Source organism: Capronia epimyces, assembly GCF_000585565.1.
Source record: "Capronia epimyces CBS 606.96 chromosome Unknown aczIQ-supercont1.4, whole genome shotgun sequence".
NCBI lineage: Eukaryota > Fungi > Ascomycota > Eurotiomycetes > Chaetothyriales > Herpotrichiellaceae > Capronia > Capronia epimyces.
The window spans coordinates 3,332,551-3,355,437 of NW_006912907.1; the positions used below are offsets into that span (position 1 = coordinate 3,332,551).

The window sequence follows — 22,887 nt, forward strand, 5'->3', positions numbered from 1 at the left end:
TCTGCTCTGCTCTGCTCTGCTCTGCTCTGCTCTGCTCTGCTCTCCCTTCCATCTGCCCCTGCGCTCTTTGCTCGTGCCGCTGTGTGGGAGTGGGAGTGAGTGAGAGGGAGTATAATCGGAGTCAGAGTCAGAGTCAGAGTCAGAGTCAGAGTCGAAGTCGAAGTCGAAGTCCGAGTCGAAGTCGGCGGCAGGCTTGTACCGCGAGCTGTTGGATTTGGGTTGGTCGTCGTTGGTCTCTCGTCCTCGGTCTGTTCAGTGTGACGGACGCGGCTGGGTCGACTTGAGCTCGAGGTAGGCCGTCAGCCGTCAGCACGAAGAGAAGCGAAACAGCGCGTCCTAAACCCGTGCCTGGTCTTGTCACTCCTCCACCTTGACTTCCATCCGCTGTGGTATTCTTCCTTCAACACCTGCCATGGCTGATGAACGCTCGCCGCTACTCTCCCGCTCCTCCTCCGGCGCCGGTGACGACTTCTTTTCAGACCCGCACAAACAGTTCTGCACCCTGGTCGGCGTACCGTCGTCCGCTCCCAACCCCAGTGACGGCAAGAAAGGCAAGAAAGGCTCATACTCATCGCCGTCCTTCACAGCCCCCAAATCCCTGTACGCTCGGGCGACACGTCAACTCGGCAAACAGCGTTTCACCTACTACTTCACGGCCTCGCTGTCCAACACGCTGCTCCTGTCGCAAGTGGTCCTGGGTGCGGCGCTGACGGCGCTCGGGGCGTCGGAGTCGTCGCACATTCTGATCACGGTGTTTGGGGCCATGAATACCATCATCGCCGGGCTCGTGGCGTACTTGAAGTCGCGCGGCCAGCCCATGCGGGCGCGTATGTTCCGCGACGATCTGGAACGTGTCGTCGACGAGATTGAAAACTCCGAGATCATGTGGCTCGGCATCACGCAGAATGTCCACGGCTACGATGAGATCAACACTGATGACCATCAGGTCACCGTTCGCAGCGAGGTCGCCCGCCTCACCCGCCTCTTTGACCGGGCGGTCAGGACAAACACGGCCAATAACCCGGATATGTACATGGCCGGCACCGGAGGGTCCTATGACCCTAGCAACGCGGCATTGAGGACCAAGCCAGCCATGGTCCCCGTGGTCCCGGTGGCTCAGCCTAACGTGCCCGTCCCGGTCTCTCTGCCGATTACTGCAGCGGCCCCGCCCCCGCCTGTGGCTGTGGCGCCTGTGGTGGCTGTAGACCCTGGCGCGGCGGCGGGTGCCGTTATATCGGTGCCAGCACAGCAGACGCCGACGCCGACGCCGACACCGATGCCGACTCCGATGCCAGACCCCGACGAGAGTCCAGCTACTGCGGCCAAACTAAGGCCAGTGAAGGCAGAGCCGAAGAAGGAAGAGCCGAAGAAGGATGATGTGGATAAAACCACAGAGAACGAGGTGAAGGAAGAGCCGAAGAAGGACGATGTCGATAAAACCAGAGAGAACGAGGAGGTGGGTGATGGTAACAGTGAAGATAGGGGTGGAAATAGAGGTACAGACAAAGAGGGAGATGATACAGATGGCACCAACCACCAAGAGGGTCGGAAAGCGCTTCGAAGCGATAAAGACGATCCTCAGACCGAAATAGAGCACTCAGATCAAGGTAAACAACAAGGCGATCAACCGAGGCAAGCAGAGCAGCATGTTCGAGACAAGGCAATAGACGAAGAGAAGGCCAGTGGAGCAAGGAACGAGGCAAGTGGAAGTGGAAGTGGGAGTGGCAGTGGCAGTTCTTCTTCTACGAACCATAGACAAGGGGACTCCTCGTCTTCGTCTTCGTCGTCGTCGTCGACTTCGCCTTCAGAACTCGAAGAGGAGGAGGGTGGAAGTAAAGCAACATCAAAATCGAAACCGTATACCACTTCTCCGTCCGAGCAGCAGCAACAACAACCACAACCACCACCACCACAGCAGCAGCAACAACCACCACCACCACCACCACCACCACCACCACAACAACAACAACAACCACAGTTCGACCCTGATGCGTCGCCGGCGACCGACCCCAATGTCCCCAGGAAGAAAGCGTCTCCGACTCCCTGATAGCAGATCCTGTCATTTAACCACCGAGTTTCCGCGCCTCCAAGATCGGGTCGAAGGCAGCTCGCCATGCTTGCACCGAAGTCGCGGCTGATCCCACGGCCGCCTCCTTAATGTCCTTGGCTGGCCTGTCCAAGGCATGCAGGGTTTGAGCGGTGAAGTGGTCCAGCTCCATAGGCGTGAACACTTTGTCCAGCCTGTTCTCGGCGTCGAGGTCGGTGCGGACGTACGGCGGGGCGATCTCGATGACGTTGACGTTGGTGTCCTTCAGCGTCTGCCGCAGGCCGACGAGGAAGCCATGCACGCCGGCCTTGGTGGGCGTGTAGACGGGGAACATGCCGACGGGGACAAAGGCGATTCCGGACGAGGTGATCATAAAGGTGGCCTCGCGCTTCAGCGACAGCAAGTGCGGAATGAAGTGTCGGGCCAGGATGATGGGTGCTGTCAGGTTCGTCGTCACCTCGGTGATGATCTTCTCGTCGGAGAAGTTCTCGAGCGCGCGGAAATTGCCCTGGTACTGGATGCCCGAGTTGACCCAGACGGTGTCGATGGCCGGGTATCGTGACAGCAGGGTCTGGACGTGGCCGGCCAGCGATTCCAGCGCGCTATTGTCCATGGCGTACGTCTCGAGGCCGGGAAGCTCGTCAGCAAGCGCAGCCAGTCGAGCTTCGCGCCGGCCTGTGATGATGACTTTCTTGCCGCTCTTGTGGAATGCCCGGGCGAACGATTCGCCGATCCCGCCGGTGCCGCCGACGATGAGGATGGTGGACATGGAGGAGGTCATGTTGGCCTACTGAGCGAAGCGAATTAGTATAGCTGCAAATGTATTTGTTGGATGTTGGATCTGACTGCAGTACTGACCTTGATGTCGATCTGGTTGATTCAAACAAGTACTTGCAAGTATCGAAGGTCCGGCCTGAAGAGCAGTTGCTTTGCAGGAAGATGAAAGGGAAAGATGAAAGGAAGTTCGAGACCAACGCCAGCGAGCATCATTATATATAGATAGACATGTAGGTATTGCGGTATATACGGAGTACATAGTCGTAGGATATTATAGAAGACCTCTCCACCTCGCCACGCTTCTCTCATCTTACTGGACAGCCGGAGATAACGGCGACGACGGCCCGCTGCCCGATTCGGCAAGTGTTACGTTGTTTCTGGCATCGTGACCAATCGGAATTGAGGTGGTTTGGTCCGGATCATTGTTGTTCCTGTTCCTTGCGAGGCATGCCATGCCACGCCTTGGAAGCCAGAGCTACCAGAGGTGCGTGACAACTGTACAGTACTCCATACTGTCGACGACCCAACTTCACAAGTTGTTTACGCACCGATGCTCTCACTCTGAGATCTCGTCTCTCGCCTCTCGCCTCTCGCCTCTCCTCCTCTCGCCTCCTCCCTCCGGCTCTCTCCGGCTCTCTTACACAGCAGGTCGCTCTGCACCCTGCACCTCGTACCCGCCCACCACGCTCAGCGGCTGTCGTCTCGAGTGTTCAAGTGCCACCACATTACTCCTGACCACGCAGTGCAGTGTCAGTGTCACCGTGAGGACGTTGGCGCCGACTACGACCAATGCTGGTGGTCAATGGCCCATGTCACCCTCACCAGTCCTGAGTCACCATCCCATCAATGACTTGGACGCAGATGCCTATTGTCAATCATTGGGCTTGTCTGTCTTTCACAGCTTCTGCGAGCGCGCCTGAGCCCATCTAAGCTAGCCTACCACTCCCCCAAGACCAGTGACCCAGTGACCCAGTGAAAAAGATTGTTTGCTTCATGACGCCCGGTCGCATCCGTGACAGCCAGGCTGCGGGTGCGTTTGCTTCGCCACGGCCATGGCCTCGAGCACATCAAAAGGCCGTTCGAGACCAGGTCCCTTCAGTCATGACCCCTTGGAAGGTACGTCTCCGGTCCATGTCCTATGTCAGAAATCCCCTGAATCACCCCCTGAAGCCTTTTGAAATCCCCTGAAATCCCCCCGCTTCGGTGGAATCGAATCCAAAATGAACGTGTCCCTGTCTCTCGGTCTAGGTCTAGGCGCGGAGCCTCTGATCAACACGACCCAAGTCGCCATCGACGTCTTTCTCGCATCCAAGCAAGCCAACGGGCAGATCTCCGGACTCGGCTATTGGCAAGTGGCCAACGGCTACACTGCCATCGCACTTCATGACTCGTGGACCAACACCAGCGGCAATGTCGAGGTGCTGAACGAACTTCTCACCGAGGTCGAGGCCAACCAGACCGATTGCATCGACGACTTCAACGACGATTCCATGTGGTGGGGCATCTTCCTGCTGGACATGTACGATCTCACCCGCGACTCGCACCACCTCGCCGTGGCCCAAAACATATGGGCTCACGTTCGCGAGTATGTGATCCCGCCGGGGAAATATGTCATCAACGGCACCGACATGGAAGGCGGAGTCATGTGGAGCAACAAGAACAACGAGACCCAGGTCAACGCCATCACCGCGGGCCTCTTCTCCGAACTCTCGGCGAGGCTGGCACTGACACTAGCACCGGCACCGGGATCGGCATCAGCATCGGTACCGGCGATGGTCCCACCGGATGGTTCGGGTTCCCATCGGCAAGAGTTCCTGGACCACGCCATCTTCAGCCTGTTCTGGATCCTACGATGCCGATACGTCCCGGCCCAGTATCTGGTCTTGGACCACATTGATCTCGAGACGGGCCAAAGTTTCGACTGGACCTTCACCTACAACACCGGCCAGGCCATCGCGGCGTCTATTGCCGTCTACGATGCGATGAAACAGGTTCAGCCTCAGCCTCAGACTCGGCCCACAGCACCAACCCACTCCAACGTTGCAGGGCTGAGTCCGAGTACGTACCCACCAACCCACTCCAACATTGCAGCGCTGAGTCCGAGTCCGAGTACGGATACGTACCTCGATCTGGCGTGCCAAATGGCCCGCCACGCCATGACGCGAGAGAGCTGGATCGACCCCGACGGAACCCTGACCGAACGCGCCGCCTACCCGGGCAGCCCACCCAACCAGAAGTCGGCGGCGGAAAACGACGACGCCGTGGGATTCAAAGCCGTGCTGGTCCGCAGTCTGGCCAAGCTGTACAGAATCTTGTCTCGAGACTGCCTGTACCCGGATGTACAGGACCAGCTGGTCCGGTTCATTGCTTGGCAGTTCCAGAGCCTCCAGGAGCGCGATACCACCGCCAACGGTACGGGCCAGTATGGACCTTGGTGGGCGGGCCCCATGGATTTGCCTACCAGTCATAGCCAGCTGGCCGCGTTGGATGTCATGGCTGCGATTCACGCGGTGGCTCCGGCAATAGCCGATCGTGGTAGCTCAACCCGTGTGTGACTGGGACGGACTAAAGGGACCGATGGTGACGGTGACGGTGACGGTGACGGACAGTGACTGATTGAGCCGGTCGGTGACTGACTGACACGGACAGTGACCAATGCGGCATGGTGGAGAACCATAAAGATTTTTATATCGTCGGAGCTGGGCGTTGCAAACCCTAACCCTTGACCTTATATTGAACTTCCACACGATATCGGCGCCACCTGATATACTCCCCATCTTGAATTACTTCTCATCTTGAATTACTTCTCATTTAGGTCCCGAGTAGATTACTACCGTTGATTAGATGACGGTTCTTTCGCTGCCTTCTCTTTCGCTGCCTGTTTTTTCGCTGCTATGCCACTCTTGGACACTTCACGCTGTCCGCTCGGGCCGACGCTCACCTTACCTGCAGGGCTTCGATCGGAATCCTCGCCAGTGATAGCGAGGTCGCCCGAAATGACCAACCTGTCTGGAATGGACAATTTCGCCTGTATGGAATCGACAACTTCGCCTTCGGGCGTCACCGTGGTTGTTTCGCCTCTCTCGAGCTTGGTGTTGTCACTGTGTGTGCCCAACTGCTGTGCATCCTTGACGAAGGCCGGCAAACACCTTTTGACCGCGTCCACGTCGATATTTCTGAATATATCGGTTTCTAAGAGGCCAATTCTCCCCAAAGCTGGTGCTCAGTCGTGTCGTGGTTTGCACGACAGCCCAGATACAAAGCGGAACGTCGAACTCGGTCGGATACTCCTCCTCAGAATCCTCGTGGTAAGAGATCTGGCGGGCAAAATTGTATATGGAGACCGGGTGCCTAATCTTGGACAGAATTTCTCCAATCCTGATATAAAAAAGCCGTCGTCGTGACATGTCGGACTTGAGTTTTTTCACTAGTATGGAGGTTTCAAAGGCTTCAGTTGCTGATGCCAGCAATGGCTGGGCGAACTTGTCGGTATTTCCCTGCGCTGACAACGTTAGGAGGATTGTGGCGAGCAACTCCCACATTCGAAGAGACCCTATGCTGTCGCCCGATTCGAAATGATAGTCCTGGCGACGCACGTCGTAATCTATTTGGTCCAGCACGTCGTATATTTGGTCCAGAGGCAACAACGCCTGATCGCCTAGCTCGTCCATTTGTACCAACAGCCCTTGAATCCATGTTGCCGCCCACATTCGAAGGTCTCCCATTTCTTCAAGTTGTCTTGTGAAGCGACGATCGGGGCCAGCCCTAAGTGACCTGGTCTCGGGATGCAGGTGTTCGTCGATTAGCCCATAGTTGAATTGCTCCAGCTCGACTTCCAGATCCCCTTCCCTCCACCCCAACTTGCGGTCTTCTGGGGGGGGGCTCGGCCGCTTTGTTCAGGTAGTCTCGGCCTCTGGAAAGAAGGAGATCACGACCCAAACGTGACTCGCTCGAAACGCCATACTCTTGAAGTATCGTGTGAAGCAATGACCGTGCCTTGAGCACGTTCATCGACAAGGACGCCCACCTGTCTGGCTCACCCTCTTTCTTTTCATCAACCGCTACCGAACCCTTCTCCGACCGGTCCTGTTGGGATTCTTCACCAAAAATCAGCTGTGCCACGTCATGCGATGGCAGCTTCGGTAGAACGGGTAGAAGTATTCGCAAGACCCTCCATGCTTCCCACAAATAACCTTTGTCTTGCAGGGTCTTGAACCAGTGAAGCGCGCCACGTCCGCCGCTGGTGGCAGGGATCCACGGCGGGTCCAGGTGGGAAAGCTCCACCCAGTTGGACGTCTCAAAGGCAAAAACCACGATACCGAGATATATCTCGAACATGTAGATCTAATCAAGGTCAGTTAGGGGCGCATGTGCTGACTGTAGGAGTCGATCACCAACCTGAGTACTGGTGGGCGGCTGGCCAGCCTTCTCCTGGTGGCCGGTGGTGACCCGTGCAAGGTAGTCTCTGCAGCGCCGAGCTTGCACCAAGGCTGGCCGAAGTGCACCTTTGGTAAAGATTTTCGCCAGCGATTTCATAACTAGGAGTAGTTCAAGTTCCTCCTCCGCCTCTGGCCTTTGAGGGGCGGATTCTCCTTCTGTCGGCGTCTTCGTTGAGAGTCGAGTTTCTAGGAAGCGCGAGAGCTCCCCGTAATTGCCCTGTTCGAAGAGAAGATCGGCACATTCAATCACGACCAGGAAAGCGTCATCAATGTGCTCAAGGAGCTGGTCGTTGAAGAGGGTGATTGCAGCGGGGAAATCGCGTAAGCGGCTCAGTCGCATGAACTCCTCGAGGTGCGGCAACACGACCGGATGGGCAGTTAGGTGCATCTCGAATAGCATCGTATCGCCGGCTTCAGGGAATGGCTCTGGCAGCGCCATGATCATGCACGGAGGAGGGAGAAGTTTGAGGATGCGACGAGAGGAGAAGAAGCCGCATTTGAGGATTGCCGTGGTGTTTATCCATACAGGAGCAAGTGCTCTGCAGAGACAGGGTGAAGGGTGGAAGGTGGAAGGTGGAAGGTGGAAGGTGGAAAAGGTCCTGTGGTTTGTTAGGTCCTGTGTTGGCGGCCTGCCACTAACCAGCTGCAGCAAGCCACGGGATGCTCACAAAAGTGGCCTAAGGCTTGAAACCGCCTGTTCTCTCAGGAGCATTTCCCAACCTCATCTCTATCGTTCATCGTTCGGTCATACCTCCAGGGCCTCCCCAGGCTCCCCGGCTCCCCAGGCCCGTTGGTGAGAGAACAACGATCGATATGGCACACGCCGCCGTAAACTACACGGGACTGGGCCGATGGTTTCGACAGCCTCCTCCACAGCCAAATATGCCTGCGCCCCTCGAAAATCTGTCCACAAATTTGTCAAACTCGTTCTACAGGCTGCCGGGCCAGGAGGTGGAGGTTCAATGCTGGCATGAGCAGTCGGAATGGGGCCAGACTGAAAAGGTGGCCTCATGGACGCCACACCTCTATATCATCTTCAACCAGGCCCAAAAGCCGCGCTGGGCGAAGTTCACGGTCCAGGTCCGACCACAAGCAGCCCCTGCTGACCCGACGGCTGATTTCCCACCGCCCAGATTGACTAGCCACTACATCTTTCCCAGCCAGCTGCTCGGCGGTGTTCGGCGGGTCGACACCAGAAACCAAGGAGGCACCCTTAATCCCTCCGCCGCAGGTGTATCAGTACTCGGCCTGACCTTGGCGGACACCCACACATACGGCAATGCCATTAAAGCGAGGTGGGAGGTCGAGGGGGATACGGGCCAATGCGACGATTCCTTCAGCCACCGGCAGGCACAGTGGCGGCTGAAGGCTGCCAAACCATGGCAGGAAATCCCCAAAAAGCTGCGAATGGGCCTCATTGTAACGCACGAAGACATCTTTCCCTTTCGGTTCGCAGTCAAGATCGAAGGGGCTCTTCATACCTGGTTGCTCGGGGATTACTGTTTCTCGGCGCAGTCGCAGGACTTTGTCGTGAACGGTGGCAACCCCCCGGATGGCTATACTGTCGACAATTTCAAGCAGTGGGAAGAGAAGATGAAGGACTGGACGCCTGTACTTGGGTTAGAGATTGTCGAGTTACCTCGTATGTAGCATCATCTCGCTTGACGAGCAGGCCGAAGCCCGGTTTGAACCCACCGGAGACACACGTTTTCTCCCTCCAACACATTCGGGCCTCTTTGTACATTCTTTCCTTCATCACACACCTTGGGGGAGCCAGAATGTCCTCCGATGAAGTGGATTTTGACTTTTGCGACCTCGAAGACTCTCTAGGCCTCGAGCCAGTTCCAAATCGCTGTGCAACCGCGGACATGAGCAATAGTTCCAACATCTTCGAGCGACAGAAATTCGCATCAATTCAAAGCGAGCTGTGTGGAATCCAGTTTGGCTCAGGAAACCCCTCCACCTTTCGACGACAGACAGCTACGGGGTTCATCGATCCTCTCCCTCACGTGGATGACTGATCCATGCACGCTGTGCATTATCAAGGGAAGGAGCCCAAAGTATATAGATGAATGACAGAGACAGGACCCGGGAAGACGTTGAAATGTTCCTTACTCTCTATAAAAAAAGCCTCGGCGGGGCCCGACTGTATATGCAGATCAATGATAGAGATAAGGCTGACATACGACTAGGCCACCACCGGCGATGCGCGCAAGGCTGCCACCAGAACCCAACCCAAACCACTTCCGTACATTATTCCAACTATCCACCTCTACCCCCTCTTCCCAGACCACGAACCACGAACCACGAACGACCAACCCTGATCCTGTTAGAGACGTTTCATAAAGCCAGCAGATACTGCACATCCCATGATACCCATCTACTAAGGGCGCATGGCTAGCCGAGCTCCGCGAGGAGGCCGGCCCAAATGACAATGACGCAAGGTGGTGCGAGAATGGCTCAATTGGTGCTGCTGTCACGATATCACCCTGGACAGTGGACGCTGGAGTAACCATGGCCCTTCTGATCCACCCGGTGGCCCGCCGTGACTTTACAGGAGCTCAAATATATGTGAAGCTGAAGGCTGCCTTTTCGCCTTGTTCTCTTGACTTTCTCTTGTTAGCCTTTCCCGTTCAAGTTCAGGCAACTAAACCCTTCCCGTTAGTTCAAGCAACCTATCATACCCATATCATTTGTTACGTTGGACACGGAACAGCTTCTGAGTCACACGAAACCGCCGCGCACTTTCGTCCGCTATGGGGAATGCAGACCAAAGTCGGCGACCGGTTCGACGGGTCGCCGTCATCGGGGCTGGCCCGTCCGGATACGCTGCGGTCCGGGCTCTGGCGTTGGAGAAGAAATTCGACGTGATTCGCGTCTTCGAGAGAAGAAATCAAGTCGGGGGCCTGTGGTGGGTGGTGCTTTTTCATCCCGAGATAGCTTTCGAGGAGAAGGAACAGGAAAGAAAGAAACGTGGCCAGCTGACCGCTACATTCCTAGGCACTACGATGCTATCCCGGATAGATTCCCATTGGCATCAGGGGAGCCACGGCAATTGACTGGCCCATCTCAGCTGCCAGGGTATGCCGTGCCAGCTGCAGAGGACACCACGGCGCGAACGGCCATCTATGATAAGCTCGACAGCAATGTGGGCGCGGCCATCATGTCCTTCTCTCACGCCCCGTTCCCGATCAAGAATTCGGCCACTTCGGTCTTGAGACTCGGGCCTGACAACGACTCGCGGCCGTTCCAGGTAGTCCAGCAATACCTGGAAAATCTCTTCCAAGAGTACCACCATTTGATTTCACTCAATACCACGGTCGAAAAGGCCAAGAAGGTCGGAGACGAATGGGTTCTCTCTCTCCGACAGCCCGGACACATTCGAGACGGCCAGCCCAAGGATTTCTGGTGGCAGGAGAGGTTCGATGCCGTGGTAGCGGCGAGTGGCCACTACAATGTCGGGTGGATTCCTGAGATCGCCGGCCTGGCGGAGACTTATCGACAAGCCCCTGACCACTTCGAGCATTCCAAGTCATATCGGACGCCAGATAACTATGTTGCAAAGGTAGGTTACGACCCATGAGTGCTTCCCTGGTGGTGGACACCCCGCTAATATCGAGGTGAAGAAAGTGCTCGTGGTGGGCGGCAGCATCTCAGCGGCCGACATTGTCAGCGACATTCACCGCCTCGTGAAGGGCCCGCTGTACAGCGCCCAGAGGCGTGTCAATGAAAACCTGATCCCGGCATGGCAGCTGCCCGGGGTGGTACAAAAGGGCCAGGTGAAGAGGGTCTTCGGGCATGACAACCAAGTGGGCGTTGAGTTCGACGACGGCAGTGTCGTGGTAGGGTTTGACAAGGTCATCTTTGCCACAGGCTTCCGCCTGTCGTATCCCTACCTGGTGCCTAATCCCGTCACGCCTACAAATCGTCTGGCCGGACTCTATGAGCACATCGTGAAGATCGGCGACCCGACGTTGAGTTTTGTCGGCCAGGTATGCAGGCTATTGAACATCCCCATCAGTTCTGCAGTAACGGAATTAACGTGACATTCGACACAGGTGAAGGGAGGATTGAGCTTCCGCGTCTACGAGTATCAGGCGGTTGCCGTCGCTCGAATTCTGGCCGGGCGGGCCATATTGCCCCCGGTGGCCGAGCAAAAGGCCTGGGAGGAGAAGCGGCTCCAGGAGAAAGGAGATTCAGTGCGTTTCCACGAGATCTTGCCCGACTTTGAACAGTACTGGAACAGGCTGCGCGACATCGCCGGCAAGCCTGCGCCCGAATCGGACAGCTACGAACTCCCGGCGTGGCGGCAGGAATGGGTTGATCTTGCTCTGGGGATTCTGGCGAAGAAGGCCCAGTGGTGGGCAGAACAGGCCCGGATCGCGAGGCCCCGACTATGAGAGGATGTAGGGATACGTAGGAGGAGAACAATGTGGAGGTTGCTACAGGTGTCGCTGTCCCTGTGATAGAGCTAGACAGAGCTAGACAGCTACGGGAGAAGGTGTCGAAGGGGTCGAAGGAGAAGGGGACAGAAGAATCTGATCCAGTCTATGGTAGAGGACGGTATCGTGTAGCATTGGAACGCTCTGCTCGAGGTCAGGTCAATCACTGGCTTAGCTGGCCGGTCAAGTCGCAGCCTGCGTACCTGCGCCCTATTAGCCAATGATCGCAGTTGTAGCTAACAACTTCCTCCCAGGGAGACAGATGTCGCAGGTTGCCATCCATTTTCATCTTCATCTTCATCTTCATCCTCAGAATAAATGGACTCCTACTACTCTGTATTACTAGTCGGTGCGCGGCTGTGGCGGCGGGCTCAGGCTGATCCTCACCCTTGACACAGATGGCGTGCGAGCCGCTCCAAGTCAATTCTGCCATCACCGGCCCTGCTTGCGTGACACGCCACACCCGGACCCTCAACCCTCGACAACATACAATCTTGTCGCCATGGACCTGCTGTTCAACTTTATCTCGCGGTCGAGATCGAGGTTGCAGCCACAGCGAGCTGCCAATGAGTCCGCCATGTCGACCGTCTTCATCCGCGGCACCAGCCACCGCCGCGGTCTCAGCGACGACCTGCTCTCCAACGCATCTTCCATCTCGCTCGACGAGCAGGCCGAAGCCCTATTGAAACCGCCGGAGAAGAGGGCAGATGGCCCAGCCGGCATAAACCCTGCGGAGAGTGCCGCCATTGAGCCTTTAGGCCTGCCTCAGCACGAGAAACGCTTCTGGTTCCAACGGGGGCAGACATACGATCCCTATGCCGTCGCAACCCAACCAAGCGTCTTCGATGACCCAGACACTGCCAAAGAGTATCTGCCACGGCCTGACTGGTAAGTCTCCTTTGTGGCCAACCCACGTTTGAGGGTTGACCTTGTCCTAGGGAAAACCTGCACCGCTTCGATCCCTCCGCTCGATGGACCTGGGGTGAAGAACACCGACTGATCCGCAAGATCGATGTGCGCATCATGGTCTTTGCCTGTATCATGTTCATGGCTCTGGAGCTCGACCGGGCCAACATCAGCCAGGCCTTGACCGACAACTTCCTCGACGACCTGGGCTTGACCACCAACGGTGACTCCCCTCCCCTCGGACCTGGTATCTCATGGGCGTGCAAACTGACATGTTTGGACTGGCCCAGACTATAATCTCGGGAATACGCTGTTCAAATTCTCCTTCCTATGCGCCGAGGTCCCCTCGCAACTGGTGTCCAAGTGGATGGGGCCAGACCGCTGGATCCCAATGCAGATGGTGCTGTGGTCCGTCGTCGCCGTGTCTCAATTCCGACTCGGCGGACGTGCCTCCTTCCTCGCCTGTCGCTGTCTTCTGGGCATCTTGCAGGGGGGCTTCATTCCGGACGTGAGTACTTTGCCTTGACACAACAACCCCAACCTTCCTCCGCCGAAGAATCTCACAAGAAGCCAGGTCATTCTCTACCTTTCTTATTTCTACAAGCACCATGAGTTGTCTCTGCGGTTGGGCTTCTTTTGGACCGCCATGAGCCTGGCTGATATCCTGTCTGGCTTTGTGGCCTACGGCGTTCTGCACATGAGAGGACTAAAAAATCAGTCGGGATGGCGATGGCTGTTTCTAATAGAGGTACCAACATGATCTCCAACCCCCAAGACGCTTCCAGCTCATCCCAAACTAATCCGATCCGATTTGATTCAGGGTCTCCTGACCATGGTTGTCGGGCTCCTGTCCTTCGGAATGATGCCCGCCTCTCCCACGCAGACTGCGAGTTGGTTTCGCGGGAAGAGCGGCTGGTTCAGTGAAAGGTATATAATGGAGCTCCGTCATCGTCCATGGCCCGCCAATTCATTGTATACTGACGTGTGCTCTCAGGGAGGAGGTCATCATGGTCAATCGAGTGATTCGCGAGGATCCTGCGAAAGGGGGTATGCACAATCGGCAGGCCATCACTCCTGCTCTGTTGTGGCAGTGTCTGAAAGACTTCGACCTCTGGTATGACTTTGTCGCGTCCTTGTAGTTATTGGCACACTTCTCTCATCTAACCTCGCCTTCAGGCCGATGTACATCCTTGGTCTCACCTTCCAGATCCCCATGACTCCGCCGCAACAGTATCTCACGCTATCACTGCGCGGGCTGGGCTTCGATACCTTCCAAGCCAACCTGTTAGCCATCCCTCACACGGTCTTTCACAGTATGTATCACTGGCAAACCCCGACCCAATCCAACCCCCCTGCTGATACCCTGCTAGTGTGTAACATGATGCTCGTCACGTACCTAGCCGAAGTCTTCCGAGAGCTTACGTTCATCGCCATTCTGGCCCAGTTCTGGGCGCTCCCATTCTTGATTTACTTCAACAATGTCGACATCTCCCAAACCAACAAATGGATCATGTGGGCCGTCACCACTTTCTTACTTAGTTATCCTTCTGGTATGTCTTACACTGTACTATACAATCATCGATCCTTTCGATGCTAACGGCATGGGTCTCAGCACACCCCATACAAGTTGGATGGAACTCGCGCAATTCCAACGCCGTCCATTCTCGCACCGTCTCTGCGGCCATGTATAACATGTTTGTGCAAGCCGGTGGCATCATTTCTTCCAATGTCTATCGCGAAGGTATGTTTCCCCCTTTTTGGGGTTGCTTTTTGGGCTTCCTCTGCCAAAGGCACGGGGTGTGTCTGTCTTTCAGAAGAGTGTCGAGTCGCTGTCGCTGTCGCTAACTGCTGATTGCTACAAATTCTAGACGATGCGCCCCGCTACAAGCGAGGCAATCGCGTTCTTCTCATCGTAGCCTTGTGCAACATTGGTTTGTACCTCTTGACCAAAGCATACTACGTGTTCCAGAACCGGCAACGCGATCGCAGGTGGCGCGCCATGACTGGGCCCCAGCAACTGCAGTACCTGGCCAGGACGAAAGATCAAGGGAACCAGAGACTGGACTTCCGGTTCGCTCACTAACGTTATTAACATTGACGTCTCTTCCTGCCGAGCTCCATTTCACGGTGAAGAGGGGCCAACACGGCTATTAAAGTGTGTGCCTGCACCACAGCACTCGAGATGTCTACCTGTCTACCTGTCTATCTGCATCGCGGATCCTCTCCGTTTGCAGAGGTTTAGACGGTCTAGAACATAACAGTCACCCGACAGCATTGAAGACTTATGAGGCCACGATATTTTTTCAGAGAAAGTTAGATGACGGGATGAAGCCAGCGTATGAAGGGATTGACATCTGTACGGCGTCTTCGCGGGGATATAAGCGATTTGATTATGGACATATTCTGAGTTCGTACATAGGCGAAAGAGTATATATGAAGAAAGTGATAGATGGTCAGCGAGAAGCCATGGCGACTTCGTAGACTCTGGTCATGAACATAGGAACTACAGCCTCATCTTGGACATGCCATTCGGCCGTGACCATAAGCGGTCGAACCCAATTGAAAGAGTAGTATCTATTGCGCATCTATCTAGCTAGCATGATTGATATCCAAGATGTGATGACATCTTACTCGGTCTTCAATTTCCCCTCGACGACGCCCGCTGCCGCCCCGGGTGCGCGATGGATAGCGACGAGGTCCAGCCCGACGCTGTCGAACAGGCGGCGGAAGTCGTCTTCGGTCCTCTCCTTGCCGCCCATCACCATGCATGCGACATCGAGGGCGGCCGTGTGGGCTTCTTTCTCGGTCATGATGTCCGGCAGCAGCATGTCGGCGATGAGGATGCGCGAGTCGGGCGCCATGGCCGGCACGATCTGGCGTAGTGCTTTGGCGCACAGCTCGTCGCTGTAGTCGTGGAAGACGCGGCGGAAATAGTACGCCTTGGCACCTAGAGAACACACACAGAGGAGGTGAGCCTTGTCCTTGTTCTTCTCCTTCTCGATAGGAATGGCATATGTCAGGCATGTGAATGTCATGTTCTTCTCCTTCTCGATAGGAACGGCATGTGAATGTCATGTGGATATCATGTGAATGTCATGTGAAGCATCTCACTCATGTTACCAGGTATATATATGGCTTGATGGTTGGGAAAGGAGTCAGGGCAAGGGCAAATGTCAATCTTTTGGCTTGGAGACGGCAGGCAAGAGTGAAGAGGAGAGGAAAGGAGATATGCTGATATCTGGCGTCTGCATCCGCTTTTTTGGGTTTGACGGGTCCAGGGCAGTAGAAGATTGTCCAGTCCTCCGTACGGTACGTACCTTTGATAGGCTGTGGGCCCCAAAAGTCATGCTTGACCAGCCTCACCCCTTCAGGAGGGGTCTTCTCCTTGTCGGCCATGTCGATGATGTTGTCCTGGTCCTGCAGCACGACGTTCTTGGGATTGAGCTTCTTATAGTCTTGCAGAATGCGCTTGACGACGTTCCCGACCCCGCCGCCGATGTCGACCAGACTCACTCGGTCGGGATCCCTTTCCAGCTCTTCTGGCGTCAGAGCAAGCTGGTCGAAGTCGTAGTACCCTGTGACCGGGACCATGGTGTCACCGAGGGTCAGGCCGATCTGGAACGTCTTCAGCTTTTCCGGATCCTTGGACATGATCTCCCAGGTCGTCAGGCCCGAGTCGCTCGCCTGGTGGTAGTCGGAGTAGGGGTTGACGTAGAACGACGTCGGCTCCACCGGCCCGTGCGTCTTGAGATACTTGGGCAGATCGGTCATGGGCTGCAGAAAGTGGTCGAACATCAGCGTGAAGAACAGGCCGGGGAACGAGATGTAGGCCTGCGAGAACTTGGTTGACCCGTACGACCCGTCCGATGACTGGGTGATGAAACCTGAAGCGACGAGAGGTCGGAGAAGCCGTTCTATATTTCACACCCGCTAGGTCAGCTGGAGAAGCTCCGTCGGCAACGGCAACATATTGACAATTTATATTGCCCTCGTGGGAGGAGTGAAACGAGCACTTGGTACTGTTCACGCTGGCTCAAGTGACAGAAAGAACGACACCAATTAAAGAACGACACCAATTGAAGAACGACACCAATTGAAGAACGACACCAATTGAAGAACGACACCAATTGAAGAACGACACCAATTGAAGAACGACACCAATTCAGGGTAGGCATTGCCATTTCCATGGCCATTGGCATTAGCAACAAAGAATCAATATGCCATCTTCTTACCAAGCAGAGTATCCTGAACGCCTGACTTTTCGCTGAGCTCTTTGGCCGTGATGGTCTGGCCATCGCCTGTCGGGATCTTCTCAAAGACCTTCAGATCAAGCAGGGTCCGGATAGAGACCATTTCAGCCATCTGGAGCGAATGTGCTTGCACCAGCATCCCAGGGTCCATGAGCGAGTACATGATCTTCTTGCTGAGGTTAACCAGTGCCACCTTGGGCGCTTGCGATGCCGCGTCATGTCCTGTGGGAGGCACATAGTCGGCAGCGAGCTTCGCAAGCTCCGTGACCAGCGATGTGAGCGAGGGATCCGCCATTCTGGACAGAGACGACAACTTTCTACACGGTTCCGGTGTCGTGGTGTCCTTAGTGTCTCGTGCAAAGTCCTGGTCAACTCGCAGGGCAGCAGAGATCTTTCAATTTGGTCGGGAATGAATCGGGCTCGGGCTTGGGCTCGAACTCGAACGGTGAATAGCTTTCTCGGTTGACCTAACCGTCACGATGACACTAAAGGGAAGAGACAGAGTCGTAGGTGAAGATAGAGACAGTGAGTATCCCGTCTGCCCCGCCGCTGTCGAGCTGTTCTTCTGCTCCATTATGTGCTTTTCCTCTTATGTCACTCACTCCCGTGCCGAGCTGGAACTGGCGTTGCATTGATCTTGGATAGGCTGCAGGGCCAGTGCATTATCATTTCTGCTGCGTGTCGGGATGGAAACATCCTGCGTGAGGTGGCATGCAGGTGACTTGTTGGCATCCCCATTTGCCAGCGCATCGCTGGTCAATCTGTCAACGTTGAATGGAGTCCTTTGATGTCGTCTAGGATCTAGATGGTTTGGCGCAGGCAAGGATCCACTGTGTGGTCAAGTTCTTCTTACTGAGGAACATTGCAACGGGGCACTGCTAACGTTAGCCGCGGGACTAGGAGGTTGGTCTGCTCCGGTGCAGACAAGTGGCCGATGTGGATGTGGATGTGGATATGGATATGGTTTGAATATGAATAGATGCAGAGCGAGGAAGAAAGGCACGGTGTAGGCCTTCATTGTACTTATATGTATTTCCCGCGTACGGAGTATATGTCTATGAGACCCGAGCGATCCCAGCTATCCCAGCGAAGAACCGCCCTGCCGGTTTTCCAAACCCGTCCGTGCCACTTCAACCAAATCCATCCACTCGGCTGAGTCGAGATTGTTCCCTGGTATTGTCGCATAGAATACTGCTTCTATAAGCCAGCCCATCCAATCCCAGTAACCGATACTCCCAGAAAGTCCGCAATCCATCAAACAATAAGCTATTCCGACCGGCGACCAGCCCTTACCTGGTGTCGCCCGCTGTGATGAGCCTCCAATATTAGCTCATGTCCAATAAATACGCTGCCAACACCATTTAGTACTCGCAGCCCAGCCATGTGTATCATGTTATGTTCGTAGCACATCTTTCTCCGAATTCTGTCACCGTGTTCAGGGCATCATAGCCTCAGCTTCCTCGTCCGTGACGAAGATCTCGGCAACTGGGCAATGTTCCTCGTCTCCAAAGTCTCCATCGTATTGCTTCTTCCTCCCTCGCTCTCCATACCGCCCGAGCATGTAACTTGGCAAAAACAGCTCATCATTCCATGTGAACCCTTGACTGTGTTTGGTGTAGGTAATCAGACGAGGAGGCTCATCAGGGTCGTCGAAGCGGGAATTGAGGTTGATGGACTTATAGGAGCTGGACGACAGCATCGAGGGGCCGAGCGGTGAGGACGAGTGGCTGAACTGCATGGGCACGCCGCTGGGTGGGGGGAAGCTAGCCCTGTGCTTGTCCTTTCGCTGAGATGGGGTTGCGTCTTCGGAAGGCGTTGCTGGAATAGTAAATTGACTGTTTTGTGCTGAGGGATATGCTGCAGTTTGCAAACGGTCGTGGGACGGCCCTGAGAAAGGACTGCATGCCCATGTAGATTCCTGGTCAGAGCTGAGCGAGGACGGGCCTGCATCGGAAGTATCGGCTCGTTCTGCATTCTTGACATAACGTTGGCTGCGTCGAGGAGTGGAATAGCCTGTAAGGGTTTTGTTGTATAGAGGTATCTTAATAGCCCTGGAGCCGGGAGGGGGACGTTCCAATGGCTCAGCCATTATGACAACAGAGCAGGAAGACCAGACGGAGTTAACAAGGCAACGCCGGTACCAGCCCTGGAATCAGGAGGAAAGGGAAATCAAGTGACTGTCACAAGTATGGACATGCACGGGTCTTGAGAACAGCAAAATGTGAGGATGGGTGAGGATGGGTGAAGATGTGGGAATGTCTTTGAATAAGAGAACAACGAAATCATAGTAGTAGTAATAACAGTGAAGTGGTGCAGTCAGGACCAGGATGCAAGGTCACGTTTCCGATTGAGTCATCGCAGTCATGAGGCTGCAAATCACCCCGCATCATTTTCGTGATAAGATAAATGCCGCTGAACGCCGCGGCCCCGCCCGAGATAGAGATCATGATCACATGACAGCAATGTAGTCACATGACGCATCAGGGGTAGTGCCGTGTGCCTTTCTTTCCCTGCTAGGTGCCTACTACCCTAAAGGTACCTATTAAAGTACTCCGTACGCAGTATGTACTGTAATACTGTAGTATTTGGGCTCAGCTCATGGTGCAAATACCCCAGCCTCTCATGCATAATACCATGGCTCATCAAAGACATGATATCTATGCCCTCGAACACCCTCTCCACGGAATAGTGCTGGAAATCTTCGTCCCGGCGGAACCTGTTCCTCAGGGATTCGCTCGTCTGAGTATGAAACCGGTTCTCCCACGACAAACTTGCCCACCTGTACCATATTAGCCAGCATCCAGAGCGCAAATCGCGCGGCTGACTTACCTGTATCTCAGTGTCGGTGATGGTGCCCCTACTAACTCGGGCATATCCAACACGCTTGATATCCTTGTACAGGATGTATTCGCACCATCGGTCCCAATCTCGCACATCAATGTCGTGCATGCCACTTTTCTCGCTCACGTAAGTGTTGTAATTGCCTTCTGTCGGTTTGATCACTAGGTAACTCAACAGAATTGCGGGCCGAGGGCTGGCACCCATTATTTGAGCCAGATACTCGGACTGAAGGCGTCGATCTTCGGGGTCCTCTTCCTGCCCGGAGTGAAAGACAAACACGTCAACTGCGGTCCCATACACGTCCAGCGTGGCCTCGATTGCTGGCGCCAGTTCACCGACTGGCGAAGGAAGAAGGTGATGAGTAGAGTTGAGAATGGGGAATTTTGATAGCAGCGCTGATCCCCAGGTGTGTTTGTTGGGGCCTGGGCCGTAATCCACGTACATGCCCAGATCTTCTGCGAGATACTGTGTAGTATCTCGATTGCCCATGATGATACGCTGCAAGTCTGATTCAAGGAGCCCTACCACGTCGAGTTCAAGATCCTTGATGGCATCACGCATTCTCCGTTCAGAAGACCACATGTCGTTGTCAAGTGAGAAATGGATGGTCCAGATTCCGGCCGTAATCAACTTCTCGTCCTTGTGATAAGGCTGATAGTCGTTCGTAGGGAAGCGAAGATATGCGACTGACGCCGCCAACAGTTGGAGGGCCAACAGGAGATGGAGATAGTATGCCGTTTGCTTCCGTCCCCGGGGACTTGTCTTGCTCTTTTGCTGATACCCCGCATTAGTGGTCAACGCTGAAAAGACACCAGCACCGATCAACAGCATGGTGGTGACCATGATCCAGTCAGTATGCTCACGTACGAGCGGTCCACCTGGCACGAAAGCATATGCCACAACCCAGACATGGAACAACACCATCACATTGTAAACGAAAAAGCCCCAACCAAAGGTGGAAGCCGGGTTGTGCAGGACGGCGGAAGAAATGAGAACAGGAGCAACTCCCATGAGATAGAACGCTAGAACAAGGCCGCCGTAGTAGCCTCGCCAATTGCTGTAGGAGGTGATAAATGCTGCACCAACAGCGCCCAGTCCGTAAGCTGTCCATGATCTGAAGAACTTGGGCAGAGCAACTCCGAGAAACAGGCCCGCGCTCATCGCAAATATCGTGACGGCACCGTGAGGAACAGCCAACGGGCCTCGAACAGGATATCCTTCCCAGACCCATAAGATCATGGTACTCGAATCCGATAGCAAGGAGTGCATGGCGAAGAAGAGTCCTCCGAGACCGGCCCCTGCCAGTATACCGGAGCCCTTTTTGGCGGTTGGTGCGAAGTAATCTCCGCCGCTTGTGGAGCTGGGTCGTGTTGATCGCCAAATGGCAAGAACGGCAAGTACTACACCGGTCTTATTCCAGCCACCGTTGCCAGGATGTAAGATCGGCCATAGAGGATTATTGGTGTGATTCGCAAACTTTGCAATGCTGGAGAGGATCAAGCCAATACACCACGCCAGAATCCTGGTTTGAAGTCGTCCTGAATCTCTCCGTTCAGCGTACCATTCCGCGGACCACGCCAGACATCCCATCCAGACAGCGAATCCAACGGTGAACAATCGGCTTGCAGGATCTTTCACTAGCCATGCGAGGAGCCCAGCCAAGGACGACAAGTGAACCAATCTGACGTGTTTAATCGTGAGAGATCGAATGAACGGCACGCCGAGAAGTAGAGGTGAGATTGTCGACATGACCATGACTTCGTAGCCGGAGATGCCCATATGCCATAACGGGAAGTACCAGACAAGAACACCCAGCGAGGTGAGAATCGACCAGAAAACGAAACCATGGTAAATATCTGCGGCAGCGTCTAGCATGGCTGGCCAGTAATAGGGTCCTTCGAAAGTGGATGTTTGGATCAGGGTGCTGTCACGTCTTACTACCAGTTAGTAACAATCAACAGCCTGGCGCTTTAGCGACCTACTCTTTTTCCTTCACAGAGTCTTTAAGGAGTCTCGCGTCACTATAATTTTGTCAGTAACTCACTAAGCTATTGTCTACCTTGGCCGTACTTTTGAGTAACTCGGGAGTATCTGCACGTACCCTCTGCTGAGCCCCTTCACATCCTTCACCACAAGTTCGAATGTCTCAAAGTCAAGTGCGGTCACAGCGTCGAAAGCCACATCGAACAAAATGAGTGACCATTCAAAAAAGGCGTAGGTCGTATAGGCTGACAGGGTTAGCTACTGGTCAAAAATACAAGGTGAAAACCTACCGCCAGCAACTTTGTGGACCTTGTGCTGAATGAAGAAGTAAATGAGAGGTACGAGGGTACCGAAAAACAGGCCGGCCAGAATCTTCCGATACTTGACAGCTTTGAGGTTCGGGGGACTCAACGCGAGACATCCTAATGTCCACGGAAGAGTTGCCACAAGGTATGAGATCATGAAGATATCATGCCAGTCGTGGTCATCCGTAGAAGTCACGTATGTCCACCCTCCACATGTGAATGTTCTGAACAATCCGATAGCGGCGACAATGCCTGGGAGATTCGAGTTCGGTCGCCTGGTGAGGAGATACCATAGGCCAACGAGAATAAATCGAGGACCTGAAGTGATGGCAATGAAAACCATGAAAACCGAGCGTTCAGGATATCGGTCGCCAATGGTGGCAGAGACGGAGGGAAACCATTCGTCGGGATATCCATAGTATTCATTTTGTACAATTTTGTGATAGTGCAGCAAGACTCCGACGATCAACGCCCCGAGGAAAGCAGCGTATGCAAAGACTGTATGGGTCCAAGAAACATATTTCCCATTGAACTACCGAATATCAGCTTGGACATGAGAGTCTGGAACGAGGCTACTAACAGAAAACACCACGTCACCATCTTTCCTCGGTGCCATTGTGTATGGAAGGAGATTAACAGATCACCGGCGGCATCAGAATAAATATGCAAACGTAGAAGAAAGAGTGACGAGAAGTAGTAGGGGTGTGAGGAAAGGATACTCGATTATTGACCGAGCTGCGCTGCGCGTGAAAAAGGATGGCGGCTGACGCGGGTTTAAAGCCCCTGATCTTCGCAGGGGCCGCCGCCGCGGCGAATCGAAAACTGCGGGCGAATCCTGCATCTCCAATTCCTCAAAAAAAAAAGTTCCCTGAATTTCCTTAATACTCCACCTGAAAG

The 22,887-nt window shown here is 54.6% G+C and overlaps 11 protein-coding genes across 11 annotated transcripts; 6 read left to right on the forward strand and 5 right to left on the reverse strand.

Annotated features, from left to right (window-relative positions):
* Nucleotides 1-412: 412 nt before the first annotated feature.
* A1O3_05847 (uncharacterized protein) lies at nucleotides 413-2,047 on the forward strand (the record flags this gene model as incomplete). Its single annotated transcript, XM_007735967.1, has 1 exon — nucleotides 413-2,047. One exon carries the CDS (start codon nucleotides 413-415, stop codon nucleotides 2,045-2,047), a length of 1,635 nt encoding a protein of 544 aa, XP_007734157.1.
* Nucleotides 2,048-2,063: 16 nt separating this feature from the next.
* A1O3_05848 (uncharacterized protein) lies at nucleotides 2,064-2,828 on the reverse strand (the record flags this gene model as incomplete). Its single annotated transcript, XM_007735968.1, has 1 exon — nucleotides 2,064-2,828. The coding sequence occupies one exon, from the start codon at nucleotides 2,826-2,828 to the stop codon at nucleotides 2,064-2,066; it is 765 nt and encodes a 254-aa protein (XP_007734158.1).
* A 1,216-nt stretch (nucleotides 2,829-4,044) lies between these two features.
* Nucleotides 4,045-5,379, forward strand: A1O3_05849 (uncharacterized protein; the record flags this gene model as incomplete). Its single annotated transcript, XM_007735969.1, has 1 exon — nucleotides 4,045-5,379. One exon carries the CDS (start codon nucleotides 4,045-4,047, stop codon nucleotides 5,377-5,379), a length of 1,335 nt encoding a protein of 444 aa, XP_007734159.1.
* Nucleotides 5,380-5,922: 543 nt separating this feature from the next.
* Nucleotides 5,923-7,702, reverse strand: A1O3_05850 (uncharacterized protein; the record flags this gene model as incomplete). Its single annotated transcript, XM_007735970.1, has 3 exons — nucleotides 5,923-6,695; nucleotides 6,865-7,168; nucleotides 7,223-7,702. The coding sequence occupies 3 exons, from the start codon at nucleotides 7,700-7,702 to the stop codon at nucleotides 5,923-5,925; spliced, it is 1,557 nt and encodes a 518-aa protein (XP_007734160.1).
* A 374-nt stretch (nucleotides 7,703-8,076) lies between these two features.
* A1O3_05851 (uncharacterized protein) lies at nucleotides 8,077-8,913 on the forward strand (the record flags this gene model as incomplete). Its single annotated transcript, XM_007735971.1, has 1 exon — nucleotides 8,077-8,913. One exon carries the CDS (start codon nucleotides 8,077-8,079, stop codon nucleotides 8,911-8,913), a length of 837 nt encoding a protein of 278 aa, XP_007734161.1.
* Nucleotides 8,914-9,041: 128 nt separating this feature from the next.
* Nucleotides 9,042-9,284, forward strand: A1O3_05852 (uncharacterized protein; the record flags this gene model as incomplete). Its single annotated transcript, XM_007735972.1, has 1 exon — nucleotides 9,042-9,284. The coding sequence occupies one exon, from the start codon at nucleotides 9,042-9,044 to the stop codon at nucleotides 9,282-9,284; it is 243 nt and encodes an 80-aa protein (XP_007734162.1).
* A 735-nt stretch (nucleotides 9,285-10,019) lies between these two features.
* A1O3_05853 (uncharacterized protein) lies at nucleotides 10,020-11,663 on the forward strand (the record flags this gene model as incomplete). The annotated part of the gene is made up of 4 exons (XM_007735973.1): nucleotides 10,020-10,174; nucleotides 10,264-10,828; nucleotides 10,890-11,255; nucleotides 11,322-11,663. The coding sequence occupies 4 exons, from the start codon at nucleotides 10,020-10,022 to the stop codon at nucleotides 11,661-11,663; spliced, it is 1,428 nt and encodes a 475-aa protein (XP_007734163.1).
* A 544-nt stretch (nucleotides 11,664-12,207) lies between these two features.
* On the forward strand, nucleotides 12,208-14,694 carry A1O3_05854 (uncharacterized protein; the record flags this gene model as incomplete). Its single annotated transcript, XM_007735974.1, has 10 exons — nucleotides 12,208-12,593; nucleotides 12,644-12,834; nucleotides 12,902-13,119; nucleotides 13,186-13,359; nucleotides 13,432-13,538; nucleotides 13,606-13,725; nucleotides 13,788-13,924; nucleotides 13,982-14,161; nucleotides 14,224-14,352; nucleotides 14,480-14,694. 10 exons carry the CDS (start codon nucleotides 12,208-12,210, stop codon nucleotides 14,692-14,694), a joined length of 1,857 nt encoding a protein of 618 aa, XP_007734164.1.
* Nucleotides 14,695-15,238: 544 nt separating this feature from the next.
* A1O3_05855 (uncharacterized protein) lies at nucleotides 15,239-17,156 on the reverse strand (the record flags this gene model as incomplete). The annotated part of the gene is made up of 3 exons (XM_007735975.1): nucleotides 15,239-15,558; nucleotides 15,929-16,525; nucleotides 16,844-17,156. The coding sequence occupies 3 exons, from the start codon at nucleotides 17,154-17,156 to the stop codon at nucleotides 15,239-15,241; spliced, it is 1,230 nt and encodes a 409-aa protein (XP_007734165.1).
* A 1,140-nt stretch (nucleotides 17,157-18,296) lies between these two features.
* Nucleotides 18,297-18,950, reverse strand: A1O3_05856 (uncharacterized protein; the record flags this gene model as incomplete). The annotated part of the gene is made up of 1 exon (XM_007735976.1): nucleotides 18,297-18,950. The coding sequence occupies one exon, from the start codon at nucleotides 18,948-18,950 to the stop codon at nucleotides 18,297-18,299; it is 654 nt and encodes a 217-aa protein (XP_007734166.1).
* A 531-nt stretch (nucleotides 18,951-19,481) lies between these two features.
* Nucleotides 19,482-22,606, reverse strand: A1O3_05857 (uncharacterized protein; the record flags this gene model as incomplete). The annotated part of the gene is made up of 6 exons (XM_007735977.1): nucleotides 19,482-19,640; nucleotides 19,691-21,635; nucleotides 21,685-21,723; nucleotides 21,804-21,930; nucleotides 21,976-22,522; nucleotides 22,571-22,606. 6 exons carry the CDS (start codon nucleotides 22,604-22,606, stop codon nucleotides 19,482-19,484), a joined length of 2,853 nt encoding a protein of 950 aa, XP_007734167.1.
* Nucleotides 22,607-22,887: the final 281 nt, after the last annotated feature.